The sequence below is a fragment of the Piliocolobus tephrosceles genome, chromosome 10 (assembly GCF_002776525.5).
Source record: "Piliocolobus tephrosceles isolate RC106 chromosome 10, ASM277652v3, whole genome shotgun sequence".
Taxonomy (NCBI): Eukaryota; Metazoa; Chordata; class Mammalia; order Primates; family Cercopithecidae; genus Piliocolobus; species Piliocolobus tephrosceles.
In genome coordinates this window covers 99,042,163-99,058,328 of record NC_045443.1, presented here as the reverse complement: position 1 = coordinate 99,058,328, position 16,166 = coordinate 99,042,163, and the positions used below count along the sequence as shown (strand labels likewise).

The 16,166-nt window shown below is 40.2% G+C and overlaps 1 protein-coding gene across 1 annotated transcript; it reads right to left on the bottom strand.

Annotated features, from left to right (window-relative positions):
- Window positions 1-1,659: 1,659 nt before the first annotated feature.
- SPIC (Spi-C transcription factor) lies at window positions 1,660-12,597 on the bottom strand. The gene is made up of 6 exons (XM_023208041.2): window positions 12,435-12,597; window positions 11,030-11,113; window positions 10,280-10,373; window positions 8,418-8,530; window positions 5,655-5,763; window positions 1,660-2,312 (listed from the first exon to the last, which is right to left on the bottom strand). The coding sequence occupies exons 2-6, from the start codon at window positions 11,030-11,032 to the stop codon at window positions 1,885-1,887; spliced, it is 747 nt and encodes a 248-aa protein (XP_023063809.1). The 5' UTR covers window positions 11,033-11,113; window positions 12,435-12,597; the 3' UTR covers window positions 1,660-1,884.
- Between the last annotated feature and the right edge of the window lie 3,569 nt (window positions 12,598-16,166).

The window sequence follows — 16,166 nt, the reverse complement described above, 5'->3', positions numbered from 1 at the left end:
AAAGAAAGAAAGAAAGAAAGAAAGAAAGAAAGAAAGAAAGAAAGAAAAGAGGGAGAGGGAGGGAAGAACACATAGGGGAAACATACAAGACATTGGTCCGGGTAAAGATATGTTGGATTTGGTCCCAAAAGCATGGACAACAAAATTAAATATAGACAAATAGACAAATGGTATTACAGCAAACTAAAAAGCTTCTTAGTTTATGATGTGTAGCTAAAACAAACAAACTAAAAAGTAAGGAAACAATCACCAGAGTAAAGAGACAACTTATGGAATGGGAGAAAATATTTTCAAGCCAGACATCTGATAAGGGGTTAATATCCAATACATATAAGGAACTCAAACAACTCAACAGCAACAAAACCAAAAAAAAAAAAAAGCAATTAAGACCTGCTTTCTGCTGACCAAGTCTTCTTCCTTACCCTTCCCTAATAAGGAAGAAAAAAGGCAATTAAAAAATGGATAACTTCTCCTTAGCATAGTAGTAAAATTTAAACATTAAAAAAGTTTTGGGGCCAGCTCGGTGGCTCACACCTGTAATCCCAGCACTTTTGAAGGCCAAGTTGGGCAGATCGCCTGAGCCCGGGAGTTAGAGACCAGCCTGGGCAAGATGACAAAACAGTCTCTACAAAAAAAAAAAAAAACATTAGCTGGGCTTCAACCATGTTTGTGTCACTTGCACTTGAGTGTGGGTGACAGAGTGAAACCCTGTCTCAAAAAAAAAAAAAAAAAAAGCTTTAAGTTGTAAAAATGGGTAAGATCAAAAGAGAAGGAAAGAAAAAAATGCTAAGGAACCCAAACAGACATTTCTAGGGATGTTTTTAAAGCCATGAACCCATTTTGGCACAAAGCCTTTATCATATGCAGTCATTTTTTTGTAAATGATTTTTTGTAAAGCCATCAGAGATATAAGAGTGAATTTCCTTACCTGATGTACATGACAAGAAAATGCTGAAATCAATATATAAGTCAAATCATCTGTACTGGCACTGTTAATCTAGAAGAAGGTGGTTGTATAGAAGATAGCAAGAATTTAGACCAGCTTATTGAAGTGGGAAAGACAAATCAAAGAGCTTCGGAGGTAGGGTCTGCCTCTTACAAAAATTAAAAATATAAGTCACTGTCAGTGTTGTGCTTGGGAGTCAGCAGCCAAAAACAAACAAACAGAAAAAGCTGTCATCGTCTGTGAAAGGAAACGAAAAAAAGAAAAAAGAAGAAGACTTTGCATCCACTGAAGTATGCAGAAAAAGAAACAATCTTTAAAATAAAATAAAGTGGGTAAGTTGGGAGCTTAGCAATGGACATACAGAATGGAGTAATAGACACAGGAGGCTCCAAAAGGTGGGAGGATGGCACGGGTATGAGGGATGAAATCCTACCTATTGGGTACAATGTTCACTATTCTGGTGATGAGGATGCTACACAATATACTTCACCACTATGCAATATATCAAAGCAACAAAACTGCACTTGTACTCCTAAATCCATAAAAGTAAAAAATTATCTTGGCTGAGACCTCTTTAAAAAATAATAAAATAAAAAAATAAAAATGTTAAAAAGAGAGAGAATAGTAAGAGCAGAGCAAGGACATTTAGTCTACACTTTCAAATGGGCTTGATCATTTGAAACAATAAAGTTGTTCATTGAATCTTCACAAAGTATTATAAAAAAGTTTTTTCACTGGTAGAATTTCCCAACAAGTTAGTATAGATCACATGCTCTTTGATAAAAGCAACAATAAAGTTAATTTTTTTCTCTTTAGTATTTGCTTTAAGAGAAAAATTCTAAATTTCTTCAGAGGAGGGAAAAAAGAGACAGAGGGAGAAATCCTTAAAATTTGTAGGGATTTCCGATGCCAGTAAACCATGAAATATGAGAGTATATTTAGCAATCATAGTGATTTAGCTCATGGTAATTGGCATATGTATAATTATAATTTGCATTCCAGTTATTTAAACTGAGATATTCTTGATCAGGTTGAACACATTGTGAGTAGAAGATCTCTTTCCCCAGGAAATAGGATGGAGAGAGTCTTTGGAGAATGGCCTCACTGAACTGGTAAGTAAGCTTCCTCCGGATTTTGGTAATTTCCCCACTTCTTCCATAATTTCTCAGCGCCCTGGCCATTTTCTGGTAAGTCATGGTCTTCCTGTTGCCTTTTCTTTTCCCCCAAAGCTCGGCAAGTTTTTCTTTGTTTTTTGATACAAACTGAAAGATGCCTTTGGTTTTATCTACCCACTGAATACAAGATGCCATCTCTGGATTACACAGGGATTCGTGAAGGTATTCAAACAGTCGCAGCTTCTTCCTGCCTAAAATGAAGGGAAACAAGGTCAAACTCCACCGTGGCTGTACACCAAGAACATCCTCAGCAAGGGTTTGTTCAGCAACTACCGAATTAAAAGCTGCATTGAGACTGGTTTTTCTCCTACTCACTGCCCTTACGATTGCATGATGGCATCATTTTTCGGGACTCGAAGGTCAAGGATCTATTTGGCCTACTGAAGTTTCAACTGGATCTTTCTTTGTTGGAGAGGTTAAGAATGTTGTCCGTCGTGGCGCGGTGGCTCACGCCTGTAATCCCAGCACTCTGGGAGGCCGAGGAGGGCGGATCCCTTGAGGTCAGGAGTTCACCAGCCCGGCCAATACGGTGAAACCCCGTCTCTACTAAAAATACAAAAATTAGTCAGGCGTGGTGGCACGCGCCTGGGAGGCTGAGGCAGGAGAATCGCTTGAACCCAGGGGAATCACTTGAGAATGAGGTTGCAGTGAGCCACTGTACTCCAGCCTGGGCAACAGACTGAGACTCTGTCTCAAATAACAAAACAAAACTTTCTACAGAACAATATTGAGCAAAATGGCCCACCAAGTTTAGCGGTTTTGAAGAGAAGCCTCAAAAAGCCATTTCCAGAAAGCAAGTCATTTGAAGGGGCTTTATTCAAATGAGTTAAGGGATGTAAATGCACTTTGTAAAATGCAAAATAGAATGCAAATATAAGGTAATATTAAGAAAATTAATACCAAAGACCTAGGCAAGAATGCTAATTCTGGGTCTGCACAATTACTTGAAAAATAAAAAAGAAAAACTCAAATGGAAATGCCAAAAATGTTTTTATATCACTTTATTTATTTAACAATGCAATGAACACTGTGATATTTCTCATTGTTGTGAAATAAAATGGTACCACTAGAAGTTTTGTCTTTTTAGGAACATGGCCATTTATATTTCAAAATAACTAGGCAGGACATTGAGAGAATCTGTGTGGGTTTTGTTCAGTTGATAGGATTTCTTTTGCATAACAGCTCATGAGAAAAGTGACAGCCCGTTTTGTGACTTCTGAGTTAGTCTGTAAATACTGTGCTGTGCCAGATCTATCAGTAGCTAAAAATTTGCAGCCAAATTCTGTTTTCCCTTGAGGAGGTATACTAGTGGATTCCCAAACGCTTTAAACAGTCTCTGGGGAATAATACTTTTGCATGATGCATTTATCACTCATCCAAAGACCTCAAACATTTTTGCAAAGATTATCTTTTATATTATATTATCTTGAGTTTATGAATTGAGAAATGAAAAAAGGGACTTACCAAAAAACACATCATGAATTAAAGTCACCGCTTAAACAAAACTCTCTGCCTCTCATTCAGTGATCAAGTCAGTCGTAATGGATCATCTTCTTTTGAAGTTTTCCATGTATTTTTAATGTTTAGATTTTATTTGTTTATTTATTTTTGAGACGGAGTCTCGCTCTGTCACCCAGGCTGGAGTGCAGTGGCGCAATCTTAGGTCACTGCAACCTCTACCTCCCGGGTTCAAGTGATTCTCCTGCCTCAGCCTCCTGACCTCAAGTGATCTGCCCACTTCGGTCTCCCAAAGTGCTGAGATTACAGGCATGAGCTACCATGCCCGGCCTATAATTTTTTTTTTAAAGTGAATCAGGTAGACTCCTTGAACCAGAAGCGGTTCAGAAAGACTCCCTCAGCTATATATTTTATCTATTTATTTATTTTTTTATTTTTATTTTAATTAATTAATTAATTAATTATTTTTTTTTTGAGTTGAAGTCTCACTCCGTCACTCAGGCTAGAGTGCAGTGACTTGATCTTGGCTCACTGCAACCTCAACCTCCTGGACTCAAGTGATCCTCTCACCTCAGCTTCCCCAGTAGCTGGGATTACAGGCACCCACCACCATGCCCGGCTAAATTTTTTGTATTTTTTGTAGAGACGGAGTTTCGCCACGTTGGCCAGGCTGATCTCAAACTCCTGACCTCAAGAGATCCGTCTACCTTGGCCTCACAAAGTGCTGGGATTACAGGCGTGAGCCTCCGTGCCCAGAATTTACTTAAGACATATTATTTACAGGACAAAATGCAAGAGTATAATCCCCTTTGTAATTTCAAAGGATATGCATATACTTGTACATGTGAAAAATAAAAAAAAAAAGCTTTTCTAAAAATATGTAAAATATACTGGAACTTTTACTTTCACTTTGTACTTTAGTTTGAGTCTTTTACCATGAGTATTATAATACTTTTATTTTTAAAAATAAAAAGAGCTAGATTCTGTCTCAAAAAAATTAAAAAATAAATGAATAAATAAAACCAAAAATAAATGAATAAAATGTATTTTGGTTCAGGGGGGCTGCCTGAATCACATTTAAAAAAAATTATTTGGCCAGGCATGGTGGCTCATGCCTATAATCCCAGCACTTTGGAAGGCTGGATCACCTGAGGCCAGAGGTTCGAGACCAGCCTGGCCAACATGGCAAAACTCCGTCTCTACTAAAAATGCAAAAAATGGTCCGGGCATGGTGGTGGGTGCCTGTAATCCCAGCTACTCGGGAGGCTGAGGCAGGAGAACTGCTTGAGCCAGGGAGGCAGAAGCTACAGTGAACTGAGATCATGTCACTGCACTCCAGCCTGGGCAACAAGGAAAAAAAAAAAAAAAAAGATGATAGTGGAGCTGAAAAATTCCTATCACCTAGTATCTACTATGTATACATTTTATCATTATTTTGGATTGTACTCCTTCTACTTAATTTTCTTTTAAAGTTAACTGTAAAACAATCAATAAATAGTAAAATTAAAATTAAAAAATAAAAAGTTAACTGTGAAACAGCCTCAGGCAAGTGCTTCAGCAGGTATTCCACAAGGCACTGTTATCATAAGAGATGACAGCTCCGTGTGTTTTTGTCCCTGAAGACGTTCCAGTGGAACAAGATGTGGAGGTGGAAGACAGTGACAGTGACGATCCTGACACTGTTACACCTAGGCTAATGTGCGTGTTTGTGTCTCCATTTTTAACAAAATAAGTTCAAAAAGTGAAAAATAAATAAAAATTTAAAAGTTTAAAAATAGGAGGCGGGGTGTGGTGGCTCACACCTATAATCCTAGCATTTCAGATGGCTTGAATCCAGGAGTTTCAGACCCAGCCTGGACAACAGAGTGAGACTCTGTCTCAAAAAAAAACATATAACATCTCACCCAAGATGAATGGCTTGGACTGGTTCAAGAAGTCAGAGTTAAATTACTCTCAATTGTGATAAGAGAATATTTTGCATATACAATTCCAAACTCAGTTATAAATTCCCTTTAAAGTGGCTATGAGGAAGATCTGGTTCTTTTACCTATATAATGAATGATGGATCAACGTACCTTTTCCCCCCTTTTGCTGGAGAACAGTGGGTTGTACCAGCTGGTTTTCAGTTATGTTCTGCAGAGATTGATGAATATTTCCTTCAAAATAGAAGTCCGCAGCACTGTTCTATATAAATAATGTAGCACGACGTTAAGTGAGACTTTCCCTGTGGCCCCCTATTATAGGCTGAAGTCAAAAGCTAGGGGAAAATGAATTACCCCCAACTGCAGCCAGATAGCTCCCAGGGCAGCACTAGCATCAAACCCACATAAGGGGAGGACCAGGGGACAGAGGGTAATCTTTGGCTCTGTGAGTCGTGTCATGTCCTACCCTCCCTACAAGAAAGAAGGGATTGCTTAAAGCCTGTGGTACCAGCAGAAAGGGAAGATGGGCTTCCATTCCTGTGCTGGATGCCCATGTAGGCAAGGCGAGATAAGAAAGATGTCGGTAGGCAGCTAGGAAGATAAAATAAATTAAGTAATGAAAACAATAAAAATTTTATAAGACAAGAAAGGACCGAGCATGGTGACTCAGGCCTGTAATCTCAACAATTTGGGAAGCCAAGGCAGGAGAATCACTTGAGCCCAGGAGTTCAAGACCAGCCTGGGCAACTCAGAGAGGCCCCACCTCTACAAAAATTTTTAAAATTAGGCCAGGTGCAGTGGTTCATGCCTGTAATCCTAGCACTTTGGGAGGCTGAGGTGGGTGGATCACCTGAAGTCAAGAGTTCGAGACCAGCCTGGCCAACATGGGGAAACCCCGTCTCTAATAAAAGTACAAAAAAAAAAAAAAAAAAAAAATGGCTGGGTGCTCAGTGGCTCACTCTTGTAATCCCAACACTTTGGGAGGCCAAGGTGGGTGGATCGCCTGAGGTCAGGAGTTTGAGACCAGCCTGTGCAACATGGTGAAACTCCGTCTCTACTAAAAATACAAAAATTAGCTGGGCATGGTGGCAGGCACCTATAATCCTGGCTAGCTACTAGGGAGGCTGAGGCAGGAGAATCGCTTGAACCCAGGAGGCAGAGGTTGCAGTGAGCCAAGATGGTGCCATTGTACTACAGCCCGAGCAACAGAACAAAAAATTTAAATTTAAAAATTACCCAGGCGTGGTGGCACATGCCTATAGTCCCAGCTACTTAGGAAGCTGAGGCAGGAGGATCTCTTGACCCCAGGAGTTTGAGGCTTCGGTGAGTTATAATTGTACCACTGCACTCCAGCCTAAATGAGAGAACAATACCCTGTCGGAAAAGAAAGAAAGAAGAAAGAAAAGAAAGAGAAAGATGACAGCCAAGAGAAGGCAGAATACAGAAAGGGGACAGGAAGAAACAGCCCAAGCTCCTACCATTTACATATGGCAAGAATATGTGGGTTTCCAAGGGTTAAACACTGGGAAGGGTTTTGGGCTGTCTTTCCACACCCCAGTCAAGAAGACTGACCAGCAGGCAAGGAGTCCCCAGGGATAAGAGGCTGTGAGGTGCATGCTAGAAAATGGGAGTTGAAGTAGAAAGAAGTAGGGCTGCCAGATTTAGTAAATAAAAATATTGGGCATCTTTCATTTTACCTGGCAATCCTAAGTGGAGGTGGAAGAGGTTAAGCTGGAACCAAAGCACTCTCTAATTAAAATTTTTATTTAATTTTTTTTTTTTCTTTTTGAGACAGGGTCTTCCTCTGTTGCTCAGGCTGGTCTCGAACTCTTGGGCTCAAGTGATCCTTCCTCCTCAGCCTCCCAAAGCTTTGGGATTACAGGCTTGAGCTACTGTACCCAGCCCGAAGCACTCTCTTAAAATAAAATGTCTTGTGAAGAGGCCCCAAGGGAACAATTTATAGAAACAGAAAAAGGACATTCGACATGGCATGATTGAAGGTAGTGATGGAAGAAAAATAAAAACCAATTCACATTTATACCTCATCCCATGAAGACTGCTTGATAAAATGGATGTGTGAAGAAAACAACGAAAAGAATACATGAATGTGGAGATAGCAGGACGTTTCCCTTTGCAGGTGCTGCTATTAATAAAATATAAATGAATTGGTCCAATACATGCAGATAACACTGAGTTTGAGAAGGAAAACAGAGCAGGCTAATACAAGACTATAGGTAAAACCAGTGCAGGGGCAGTTTGGACCTTTGCCCTGTGGCTTTTAGGGGAAACTTTTTTGCAATTTCCCAGATGGACTAAGGAGAAGCAATTGATGTGAACATCCTGAAAACACCTCCTTTTTACAGAAGTCATTCAAACCAGTCTGAGGCTAAACAGAGCAATGATGAAGGGTCACTTCCTTCCTAACAGCATATGATCATCCATGTTGACTGTCAAGTTCAGACTACAGCTGACGGTCCTTAAAAAGCATTTTCAGGCAGAGCACAGTGGCTCATGCCTATAATCCTAGCACTTTGGGAGGCTAAGGTGGGTGGATCACCTGAAGTCAAGAGTTTGAAGCCATCCTGACCAATATGTGGAAATCCTGTCTCCACTAAAAATACAGAAGTTAACTGGGCTTTGTGGTGCATGCCTGTAACCCCAGCTACTTGGGATGCTGAGGCAGGAGAATCGCTTGAACCCAGGAGTCGGAGGTTGCAGTGAGCTGAGAATGAGCCACTGAACCCCAGCCTGGGTGACAGAGCCAGACTCCATCTCAAAAAAAAAAAAAAGAAAGAAAGAAGAAACCATTTTCATAGTCTTGCTGTTTTTAAGCTGGGTTTCAGACAGTGTATGTGAAATGGAAGCCTGGCAAGAATAGGATATTCGACTGTTACTAATGGATGGTCTGATACTTACAATTACCGTTCTCCAATTATAGACAGGCTCCTCTGTAGGCAACACTCCATAGCAGCTGGAATTTCCTTTGACATGAGGACGATGGTTGATTAAAGCCAGGTAATTTTTGTAATCTAATTTTAAATCAGAGAAAGAAACTAAAAAAGTCAAAGTTTATATTTGTGCATATATGTGTGTGTGTGTGTGTGTGTGTGTGTGTGTGTACATATATGCACTTACAGATGCAATTGCTCTCATCTGTTTTCTTGCCACTTTGCACTTCTCCTGTGGTGTTTATCTCATTATGCTGCTATTATGGATACTGTTACACATATCCCATTTGGAGAACATGCTCCTTGCTGGCTGAGACCTCATGATTTCTTTTCTTTCTTTTTTTTTTTTTTTTTAAGACAGGGTCTCTCTCTGTTACCCAGGCTGCAGTGCAGCCGTGTTATCTTGGTTCACTGCAACCTGTGCCTCCCAGCCTCAAGTGATCCTCCCACCTCAGCCTCCCAAGTAGCTGGGACTCCAGGCACACACCACCACACTTCGCCAATTTTTGTATTTTTTGTAGAGACAGGGTTTTGCCATGTTGCCCAGGTTGGTCTTGAACTCCTGGGCTCGAGTGACCCACCCAGCTCGCCTCCCAAAGTGCTGGAATTACATGTGTGAGTCACCGCGCCCAGCCCACGTGATTTCTCTTATCTTGGAACACTCTGTAATATGCTATGTAAACTTAATACACAACATATTTGCATTCTATTTAGACTACATAGTCCATAGGATAATGGGTGAGGAAGTTTAAAAATACTTATTCTTCCGGGTAGAATATATCTTGTTGGGTGGGTGGAAGGTCTATAAGATTTATTAGAACAATTTAAAAGCCTTTCATGAATAGTTAAAATGAACTGTCTATTAGATAAATAAATGTCAACCAGATATTTCTAATAGCAGATAATTATATATCTTTATATTCCTGTGTGGAATGTCATCCTCTATTTTCTCTGCATTTTTATATGTGAGACTTTAGTTTTATTTAGGCTAGATACTCCTGGACATATTTTGCCTTTGCTAGAATTAATCCTGGATGCTTCAGGTAAAAATGAAAATGATCTTCTCGTTTTTGAGTCCAGAAGTTCCAGACCAGCCTGGGCAACATAGTAAGACTTTCTCTCTACAAAAAAAAATAAATTAAAGAAAAAAAGGTCGCCGGGCATGGTGGCTCACGCCTGTAATCCCAGCACTTTGGGAGGCCGAGATGGACAGATGACGAGGTCAGGAGATCGAGACCATCCTGGCTGACACGGTGAAACCCCATCTCTACCAAAAACAGAAAAAATTAGCCGGGCGTGGTGGTGGGCACCTGTAGTCCCAGCTACTTGGGAGGCTGAGGCAAAAGAATGGCCTGAACCCGGGAGGTGGAGCTTGCAGTTGGCCGAGATCATGCCATTGCACTCCTGCCTGGGTGACAGAGCAAGACTCCGTCTCACAAAAAAAAAAAAAGAAAAAAACGAAAAAAAAAAAGGTCTTCTCTGTTCTGATCATTATTCTGGAATACAGTGGCGCCATCTCGGCTTACTGAAGCTTCTGCCTCTCGGGTTCAGCAATTCTTAAGCCTCAGCCTCCAGAGTAGCTGGGATTACAGGCGTGCCACCGTGCCTAGCTAATTTTTGTATTTCTAGTAAAGACAGGGTTTTGCCATGTTGGCCAGGCAGGTCTTGAACTCCTGGTCTTAAGTGATCTGCCCACCTTGGCCTCCCAAAGTACTGGGATTACAGACGTGAGCCACCACACCTGGTCAGCTGATCGTTATTCTTATATGTGTATGTGACCAACAAGCCATTTGATGTACCAGCAGAAGAGGGTAAATGACTGATCTTTACCTGGTGAGTACTGAAGATCTCCAGTTGAATGTTGCCTCAGAACCTCAAAAGCATCCTCAAATGCTTGACCCAGCTTGTCTTGTTCAACACACGTCTATTGGAACAATGATGGAATTCTGGAGTTTTAGAATTACCAATTAAACTTAATCTCCCTGATTTAAAATAGTATTTAGTCTAAAGGAGGGTTTCTCAATCTTGACACTATGGACATTTGGTGCTGGCCGTCTCTGTTGTCAGGGGGCTGCCTATGCATTGTATGATGTTCAGCAGCTTCCCTGGCCTCTACCCACTGGTTGCCAGTAGCACCTTCACAGTTGTGACCATCAAAAATGTTTCTGACATCACCAAATGAACCCTGAGGCACAAAATCAATCACAGTTGAAACCCACTCCATGATAGTATAGTATTTAGAGAATGGTATTCATTCTGTAGTATAGTATTTAAGATTATTGCAAAATTTTAGCAAGGATTTGTAGAGCAGAGGAGAGTGATTTAGAAAAAAAAAGGGTCAAGGAAATATCTTCAATGGAACAGAATCTGTGAATTGTTCTTTAAAAACGAAATGCTCTTATTTTCCAAAGTATGTCTCCAAGACCTAAAATTGAATTGCTTTGCAAACTATTTCATATCCTTATTAATATGATATATTTTACTTTTAAAATGAAGGGAGAGTAAAGAAAAAAATTTAATTATTATGCTGTAGACATCCCCTGTGGACAGAGTAAAGAAAATTTTAAAATGTCAGCTTACCATATTTCATTAATAAATTGACAATTCTGTTCCTTAGAGGTTGTTGCTTGAAGAAAATAAACAAAATAAAACAAGTTGACAATCCTGAAAAAATTCAATATTTAAAAAGCAAAATTAAAAATTAAAATTAAATGCAGTATCTAATTTTATTCTGAATAAGATCTTGCTCAAAGATATTTTCTGAAAATATCTTACATAATCCTGAATTCTCTTTGATGAGTACAAATTTTTTTCTACAAAATTTTCTACAGACACTTCTTTTTGCTTTTCCATGATTACAAAATGTTTTAAATATTAAAATAGCTTTATAGTTAATTATCTAAGCTGTTTGACTGATAAAAGAAAGTGGAAATAACTCAAAAGTATAAGTAAGTATTTCAAAATTACTTTAAATATTCTAAAATTCTGAAAATCAAAATCCTTTTTACCTTAGCATAGCCTTATAAAAGTAGGACTTCTTTTTAAACCTTTCTTTGGTGTTATATTGCCTTCTGAGAATCTGGCAAAAGCCATCCTTTTCCTCCCATGAAAATTGGGCTTAAATTGCAAATAAAATTTAGTCTATGAAGACTGTCCTGGACTTGTTTGAATCCTAGGTTAAGAAAACTGGTCTAGAATTTTGTTATTTACTTTCTCATCTCTAAGTAATTCTGATTTTACTTTAGATAAACAATTATCACACAGAATCACAATTAAATGCTTTTAACTATACATTCTATAGACCAACACAAGGAACAAACAAAAACCAACCCACATAATATAAAGAACTGTGGTGGGTCCAAAATTGTTTATCATTCCATGAAGTAAACCCAGCAATGCTTTTTATATAAGTGTTTACCTTCTTAGTATTTTTCCTGCAAACACAATGTGTTTACTCTTTAGTGTTTAATGCTGAATAATAAAATGAGATGATGTAATCTAATGCCAATATTATACATATCCATCATATATCAACATAACATGTTAAACATCAAAATTCTATTTGGCTCTTTGAAATCACTGCATCATGTCAGTTAAAAGAAAATAGAAGAAAATCCAGAAATCACTCTTTGGCTCATGGTCTTTAGTGAATATTATCAGTAGTACATATTTTTTAAAAGTCATGTCAATGGTTTTCAACTACTTGCTTTGACTCAAAAGTGCAGAAGCACTGAATGTTGTATTTTGAATTAAATGCTTAAAAATGAACATGTTCTCTTTGACTAAAATGCTTCACAAGACTATCACAACTCTTAAAAGTAGCAAATCTAAAGGGACGAAAAAGCTCGAAAACATTATTGATTACTACGATTGCTTAATATTTCTTGCATCTGAACACGCAGACAATGAGAAACACTCATTAGGCCAAAGGAAAAAATGAACAGTGATTAGAAAATATTTAGAAAAACATAAGCTGAGAACTTACCGGGAAGACACTTCAACCCTTTATAGAGATGTTTCATTAATATCAGAATGGTAAATTCAATGGTAGGCTATCGTGAAAATAAAAAATTATTTTCCAGTGTGATGGCTCTGATGAAAAAATAGTAATAATTTTTTTAAATTAGAATTGTTAAGACACAACCATCAAGAACACACTGGCAGAGTTGCATTAAATAGCTGTTTTTAAGGAAGTTCTTCAAAAGGGGATTTTTTTTAAAAGATACAGTGCCTTCACAATTTCTATTTCATGATACCACCAGTAGACACCAGGGGCTATTATTTTGAAGAGGCACATAGTAGTTTGCACCCCATCAGCCAAAAAGCAAAAAAGCATTAGAACAAACCCCATGAAACCCCGCCCAACTTAGGGTGCAGCTCTTCAGATTGCATAGCCCCACTGGAAACTTCTAACCCATGCAACTCAGGCCCACCCTTCTTTTTTTTTTTTTTAAATGCATATTACTTCTCTCCCAATTCTGGATTCTATACTCTCTTTCTTGCCTGAACTGTCAACAGCCTTCACTCTGTACTCTCCAAATCAGTCTTTCCTCCTAAACCCCTTTACTTACACTGCCATTCACTGATCGCCTGACTTAGAGAGCTTAAAGGCTTAGGGCCCTTGCCCTGACATTCAAGGCTCTTGAACCCTAGCCTTATATCTTGCCACTCACTTGAGTGGGGATAATGGAATCCATGCTCTTGCTTTCCTCCACACCTAAATTCAGTAGGGGCTCCAAAGTGGTTAGGAGGAGCTTATGGGTGGCCATGTGGTTGGACATACCTGAGGCTGCTGCATTCCTAATGCAGGTCCCGTTCTCTTACTTGGCTTGAAGGTTTATTTGGGGTGGCTCTGATGGAAATTATGAGAACGCTCCCTCCACCTATAATACTTTCTTCCTAGTTCATCCCCCTGCAGATTCACCCATTTTATGTTACCTGTCCATCAGTGTCCAAAGCAGCATCCACTTGTACACGGTGGAAATAACCTTCCTGTGCACTGAAACACATGTCTGCCTCTCACTTGGCTAACCTGAAACCTGCCATTTTAATAGCTGTCACCTTTTGGCCAGGGGGAAAACCGCCTAAGAATTTTTTGTAAACCTTGTGGGTGGGGAGAGTGAAGAGGGTCTGCGATTAAAGCTGCCAGTAATTTCAATTTTGCATTGTGGAGCCTGACCTCACCTTTGATATGGGACTATTGTTTTGGACCAATTACTTCTTTGAGCCAATTTGTTATGCAAATATAAACACACAGTCCTTCTTCTGATATGTAGATCTTATAATAACAAGTATAAAACGGTAATCACTAATGCTGATTTGTTTTTAATCTATACCAGTCTACACCCTTTCTAGCCACCTTATTTGGTTCATTCATTCAACATATTACTGAGCTCTTCACTCTTCTGGGCACTGCCCCATGTCCAGGAGCTACAGCCCTGAACAAATCCTTATGAGAAAAAATGATTTTAAAAAAATATACACATTGGAAAAGTGTTACGTAAGAAGTGTCAAAAACAACAATACAAAAGAGAAAGATTATGAAGAGAGTGTGCGAATAGCCAAGAAAAATCTCTGAGGAGGAAACTGGTGTGAGCTGAAACCCAAGAAGACTTAAGAGTGAGCAGGCGGGCAGGGTGTCTGGTGCCTATATCCCCACTAAGCAGCTACGCAGGAGGATGGCTTGAGGCCAGGAGTTCGAGACCAGCCTGGACAGCACAGTGAAACCCTCAAGCCCTGCCTCCCCACCCTGTCTCAAAAAAATGAAGGAGTAACCAAAACAAAAAGCAGAGATGCAAATATTTGGAGGAGCACCTCCTGGCAGAGGAAACAGCAGGTGCGAAGAGCCTGGGACGGAAATGAGTTTGGCATTCAAGACACAGGAAAAAAAGCGGGAGGAGGAGAGGAGGCTGCAGGAAAATGCTCCTGGGGGCTAAGAGGCAAAGTTGGAGAAGAGGCAGGATCCAGATCAACATACACATCGAGTCCTAAAATAATCAAAGGTCATGTATGGCAGTGGTTACCTGTGCACCCCCATGTCACAGATGAGGAATCTAAACTGAAGTTCGAAGATGTTTTGTGATTTTCCCTAAGTTTCAACTGCTAGTGAGGTGGGCTGGGCCAGATTCAAATTTGGGTTAATTCCACTTCATGTGCATGCTCTCAGCCCTGGAGCCCTGTGTATGCAGTTGAGGCTGCCTTCGACCAGGTGCTCAGTCCCAACGGCAAACTCCGCAGCACCCAGCCCATACTTGTCACATATTAATACTATAGGTGTGGTGAGTATTTGAAATTAATGTAAACACAGTGAACTGTTTTTTGTTTTTGTTTTTGTTTTTGTTTTTGAGACAGTCTCCCTCAGTCCCCTAGGCTGGAGTGCAATTGCGCGAGCTTGGCTCACTGTAACTTCCACCTTCTAGGTTCAAGAGATTCCCCTGCCTCAGCCTGCTGAGTAACTGGGATTACAGGCCACCACCACATCCAGCTAATTTTTGTATTTTTAGTAGAGACGGGATTTCACCATATAGGCCAGGCTGTAATCCCAGCTACTCAGGCTGGTTAATTTTTGTATTTTTAGTAGAGATGAGGTTTCACTATGTTGGCCAGGCTGGTCTTGAACTCCCGACCTCAGGTAATCCGCCCGCCTCAACCTCCCAAAGTGCTGGGATTACTCAACCTCTCAAAGTTCAGGCGTGAGCCACTACACCCAGCCTGAACTTTCTTTTTTTTTTACTTTTTTATTTTTATTTTTATTTCCGAGATGGAGTCTTTGCCTGTCGCCCAGGCTGGAGTGCAGTGATGTGATCTCGGCTCACTGCAGCCTCTGCTCATTGGGTTCAAATGATTCTCCTGCCTCAGCCTCCTGAGTAGCTGGGATTACAGGCCCACATCATCACACCAGGTTAATTTTTGCATTTTTAGTAGAGATGGGATTTCACCATGTTGGCCAGGCTGGGCTCAAATTCCTGACCTCAGGTGATATGCCTGCCTCGACCTCCTGAATTGCTGGGATTACAGGCGTGAGCCACCACGCCTGGCCGATTTTTGTTTTGTTTTGTTTTAATGCAAATAAATTAAAATTCTGATATTTCTAGGCCAAGTACTAAACTGGCCCTACACTCCTTGGTGTCCGAAATCAGAAGAGGCCAGGCCTGTTCAAGGTGTTATGGCCATAAAAAAGTGAACTTTTTTTTTTTTTTTTTTTTTTTTTTTTTGAGAGTGAGCCTTGCTCTGTCGCCCAGGCTGGAGTGCAGTGACATCATATCAGCTCACTGCAACCTCCACCTCCCAGGCTTAAGCGATTCTCATGCCTCAGCTTCCCAAGTAGCTGTGATTACAGGTGCCTGCCACCACGCCTGGCTAATTTTTCTATTTTCAGTAGAGATGGGGTTTCACCATGTTGGCCAGGCTGGTCTCGAACTCCTGACCTCAAGTGATCTGCCCGCCTCGGCCTCCCAAAGTGCTGGGATTACAGGCATGAGCCACTGCTCCCGGCCAACAAGTGACCTGTCCAAGCTAGCATTTCCCCAACTATTGTCTCTAGAGTTTGATTATGCAGGATATTAATAAACAAACCTTGCAAAAGTGTTGAGTGGAAGCTAGGATTGCTGCCTACAACTTCCTCAGTGAAGTCAATGAGTGTGTTGATTTTTTTTTTTTTTTTTTTTTGAGGTAGGCTCTCACTCTGTCACCCAGGCTAGAGTGCAGTGGTGCAATC

What these genes read in the sequence shown, in the direction of transcription:
- SPIC (XM_023208041.2), bottom strand. An exon ending in AGATCTTCAGTACTCACCAG is followed by an intron (nt 8,531 to 10,279) that starts GTAAAGATCAGT and finishes ATTTAAAATTAG; the next exon opens with ATTACAAAAATTACCTGGCT. An exon ending in ATAATTGGAGAACGGTAATT is followed by an intron (nt 5,764 to 8,417) that starts GTAAGTATCAGA and finishes TTATTTATATAG; the next exon opens with AACAGTGCTGCGGACTTCTA.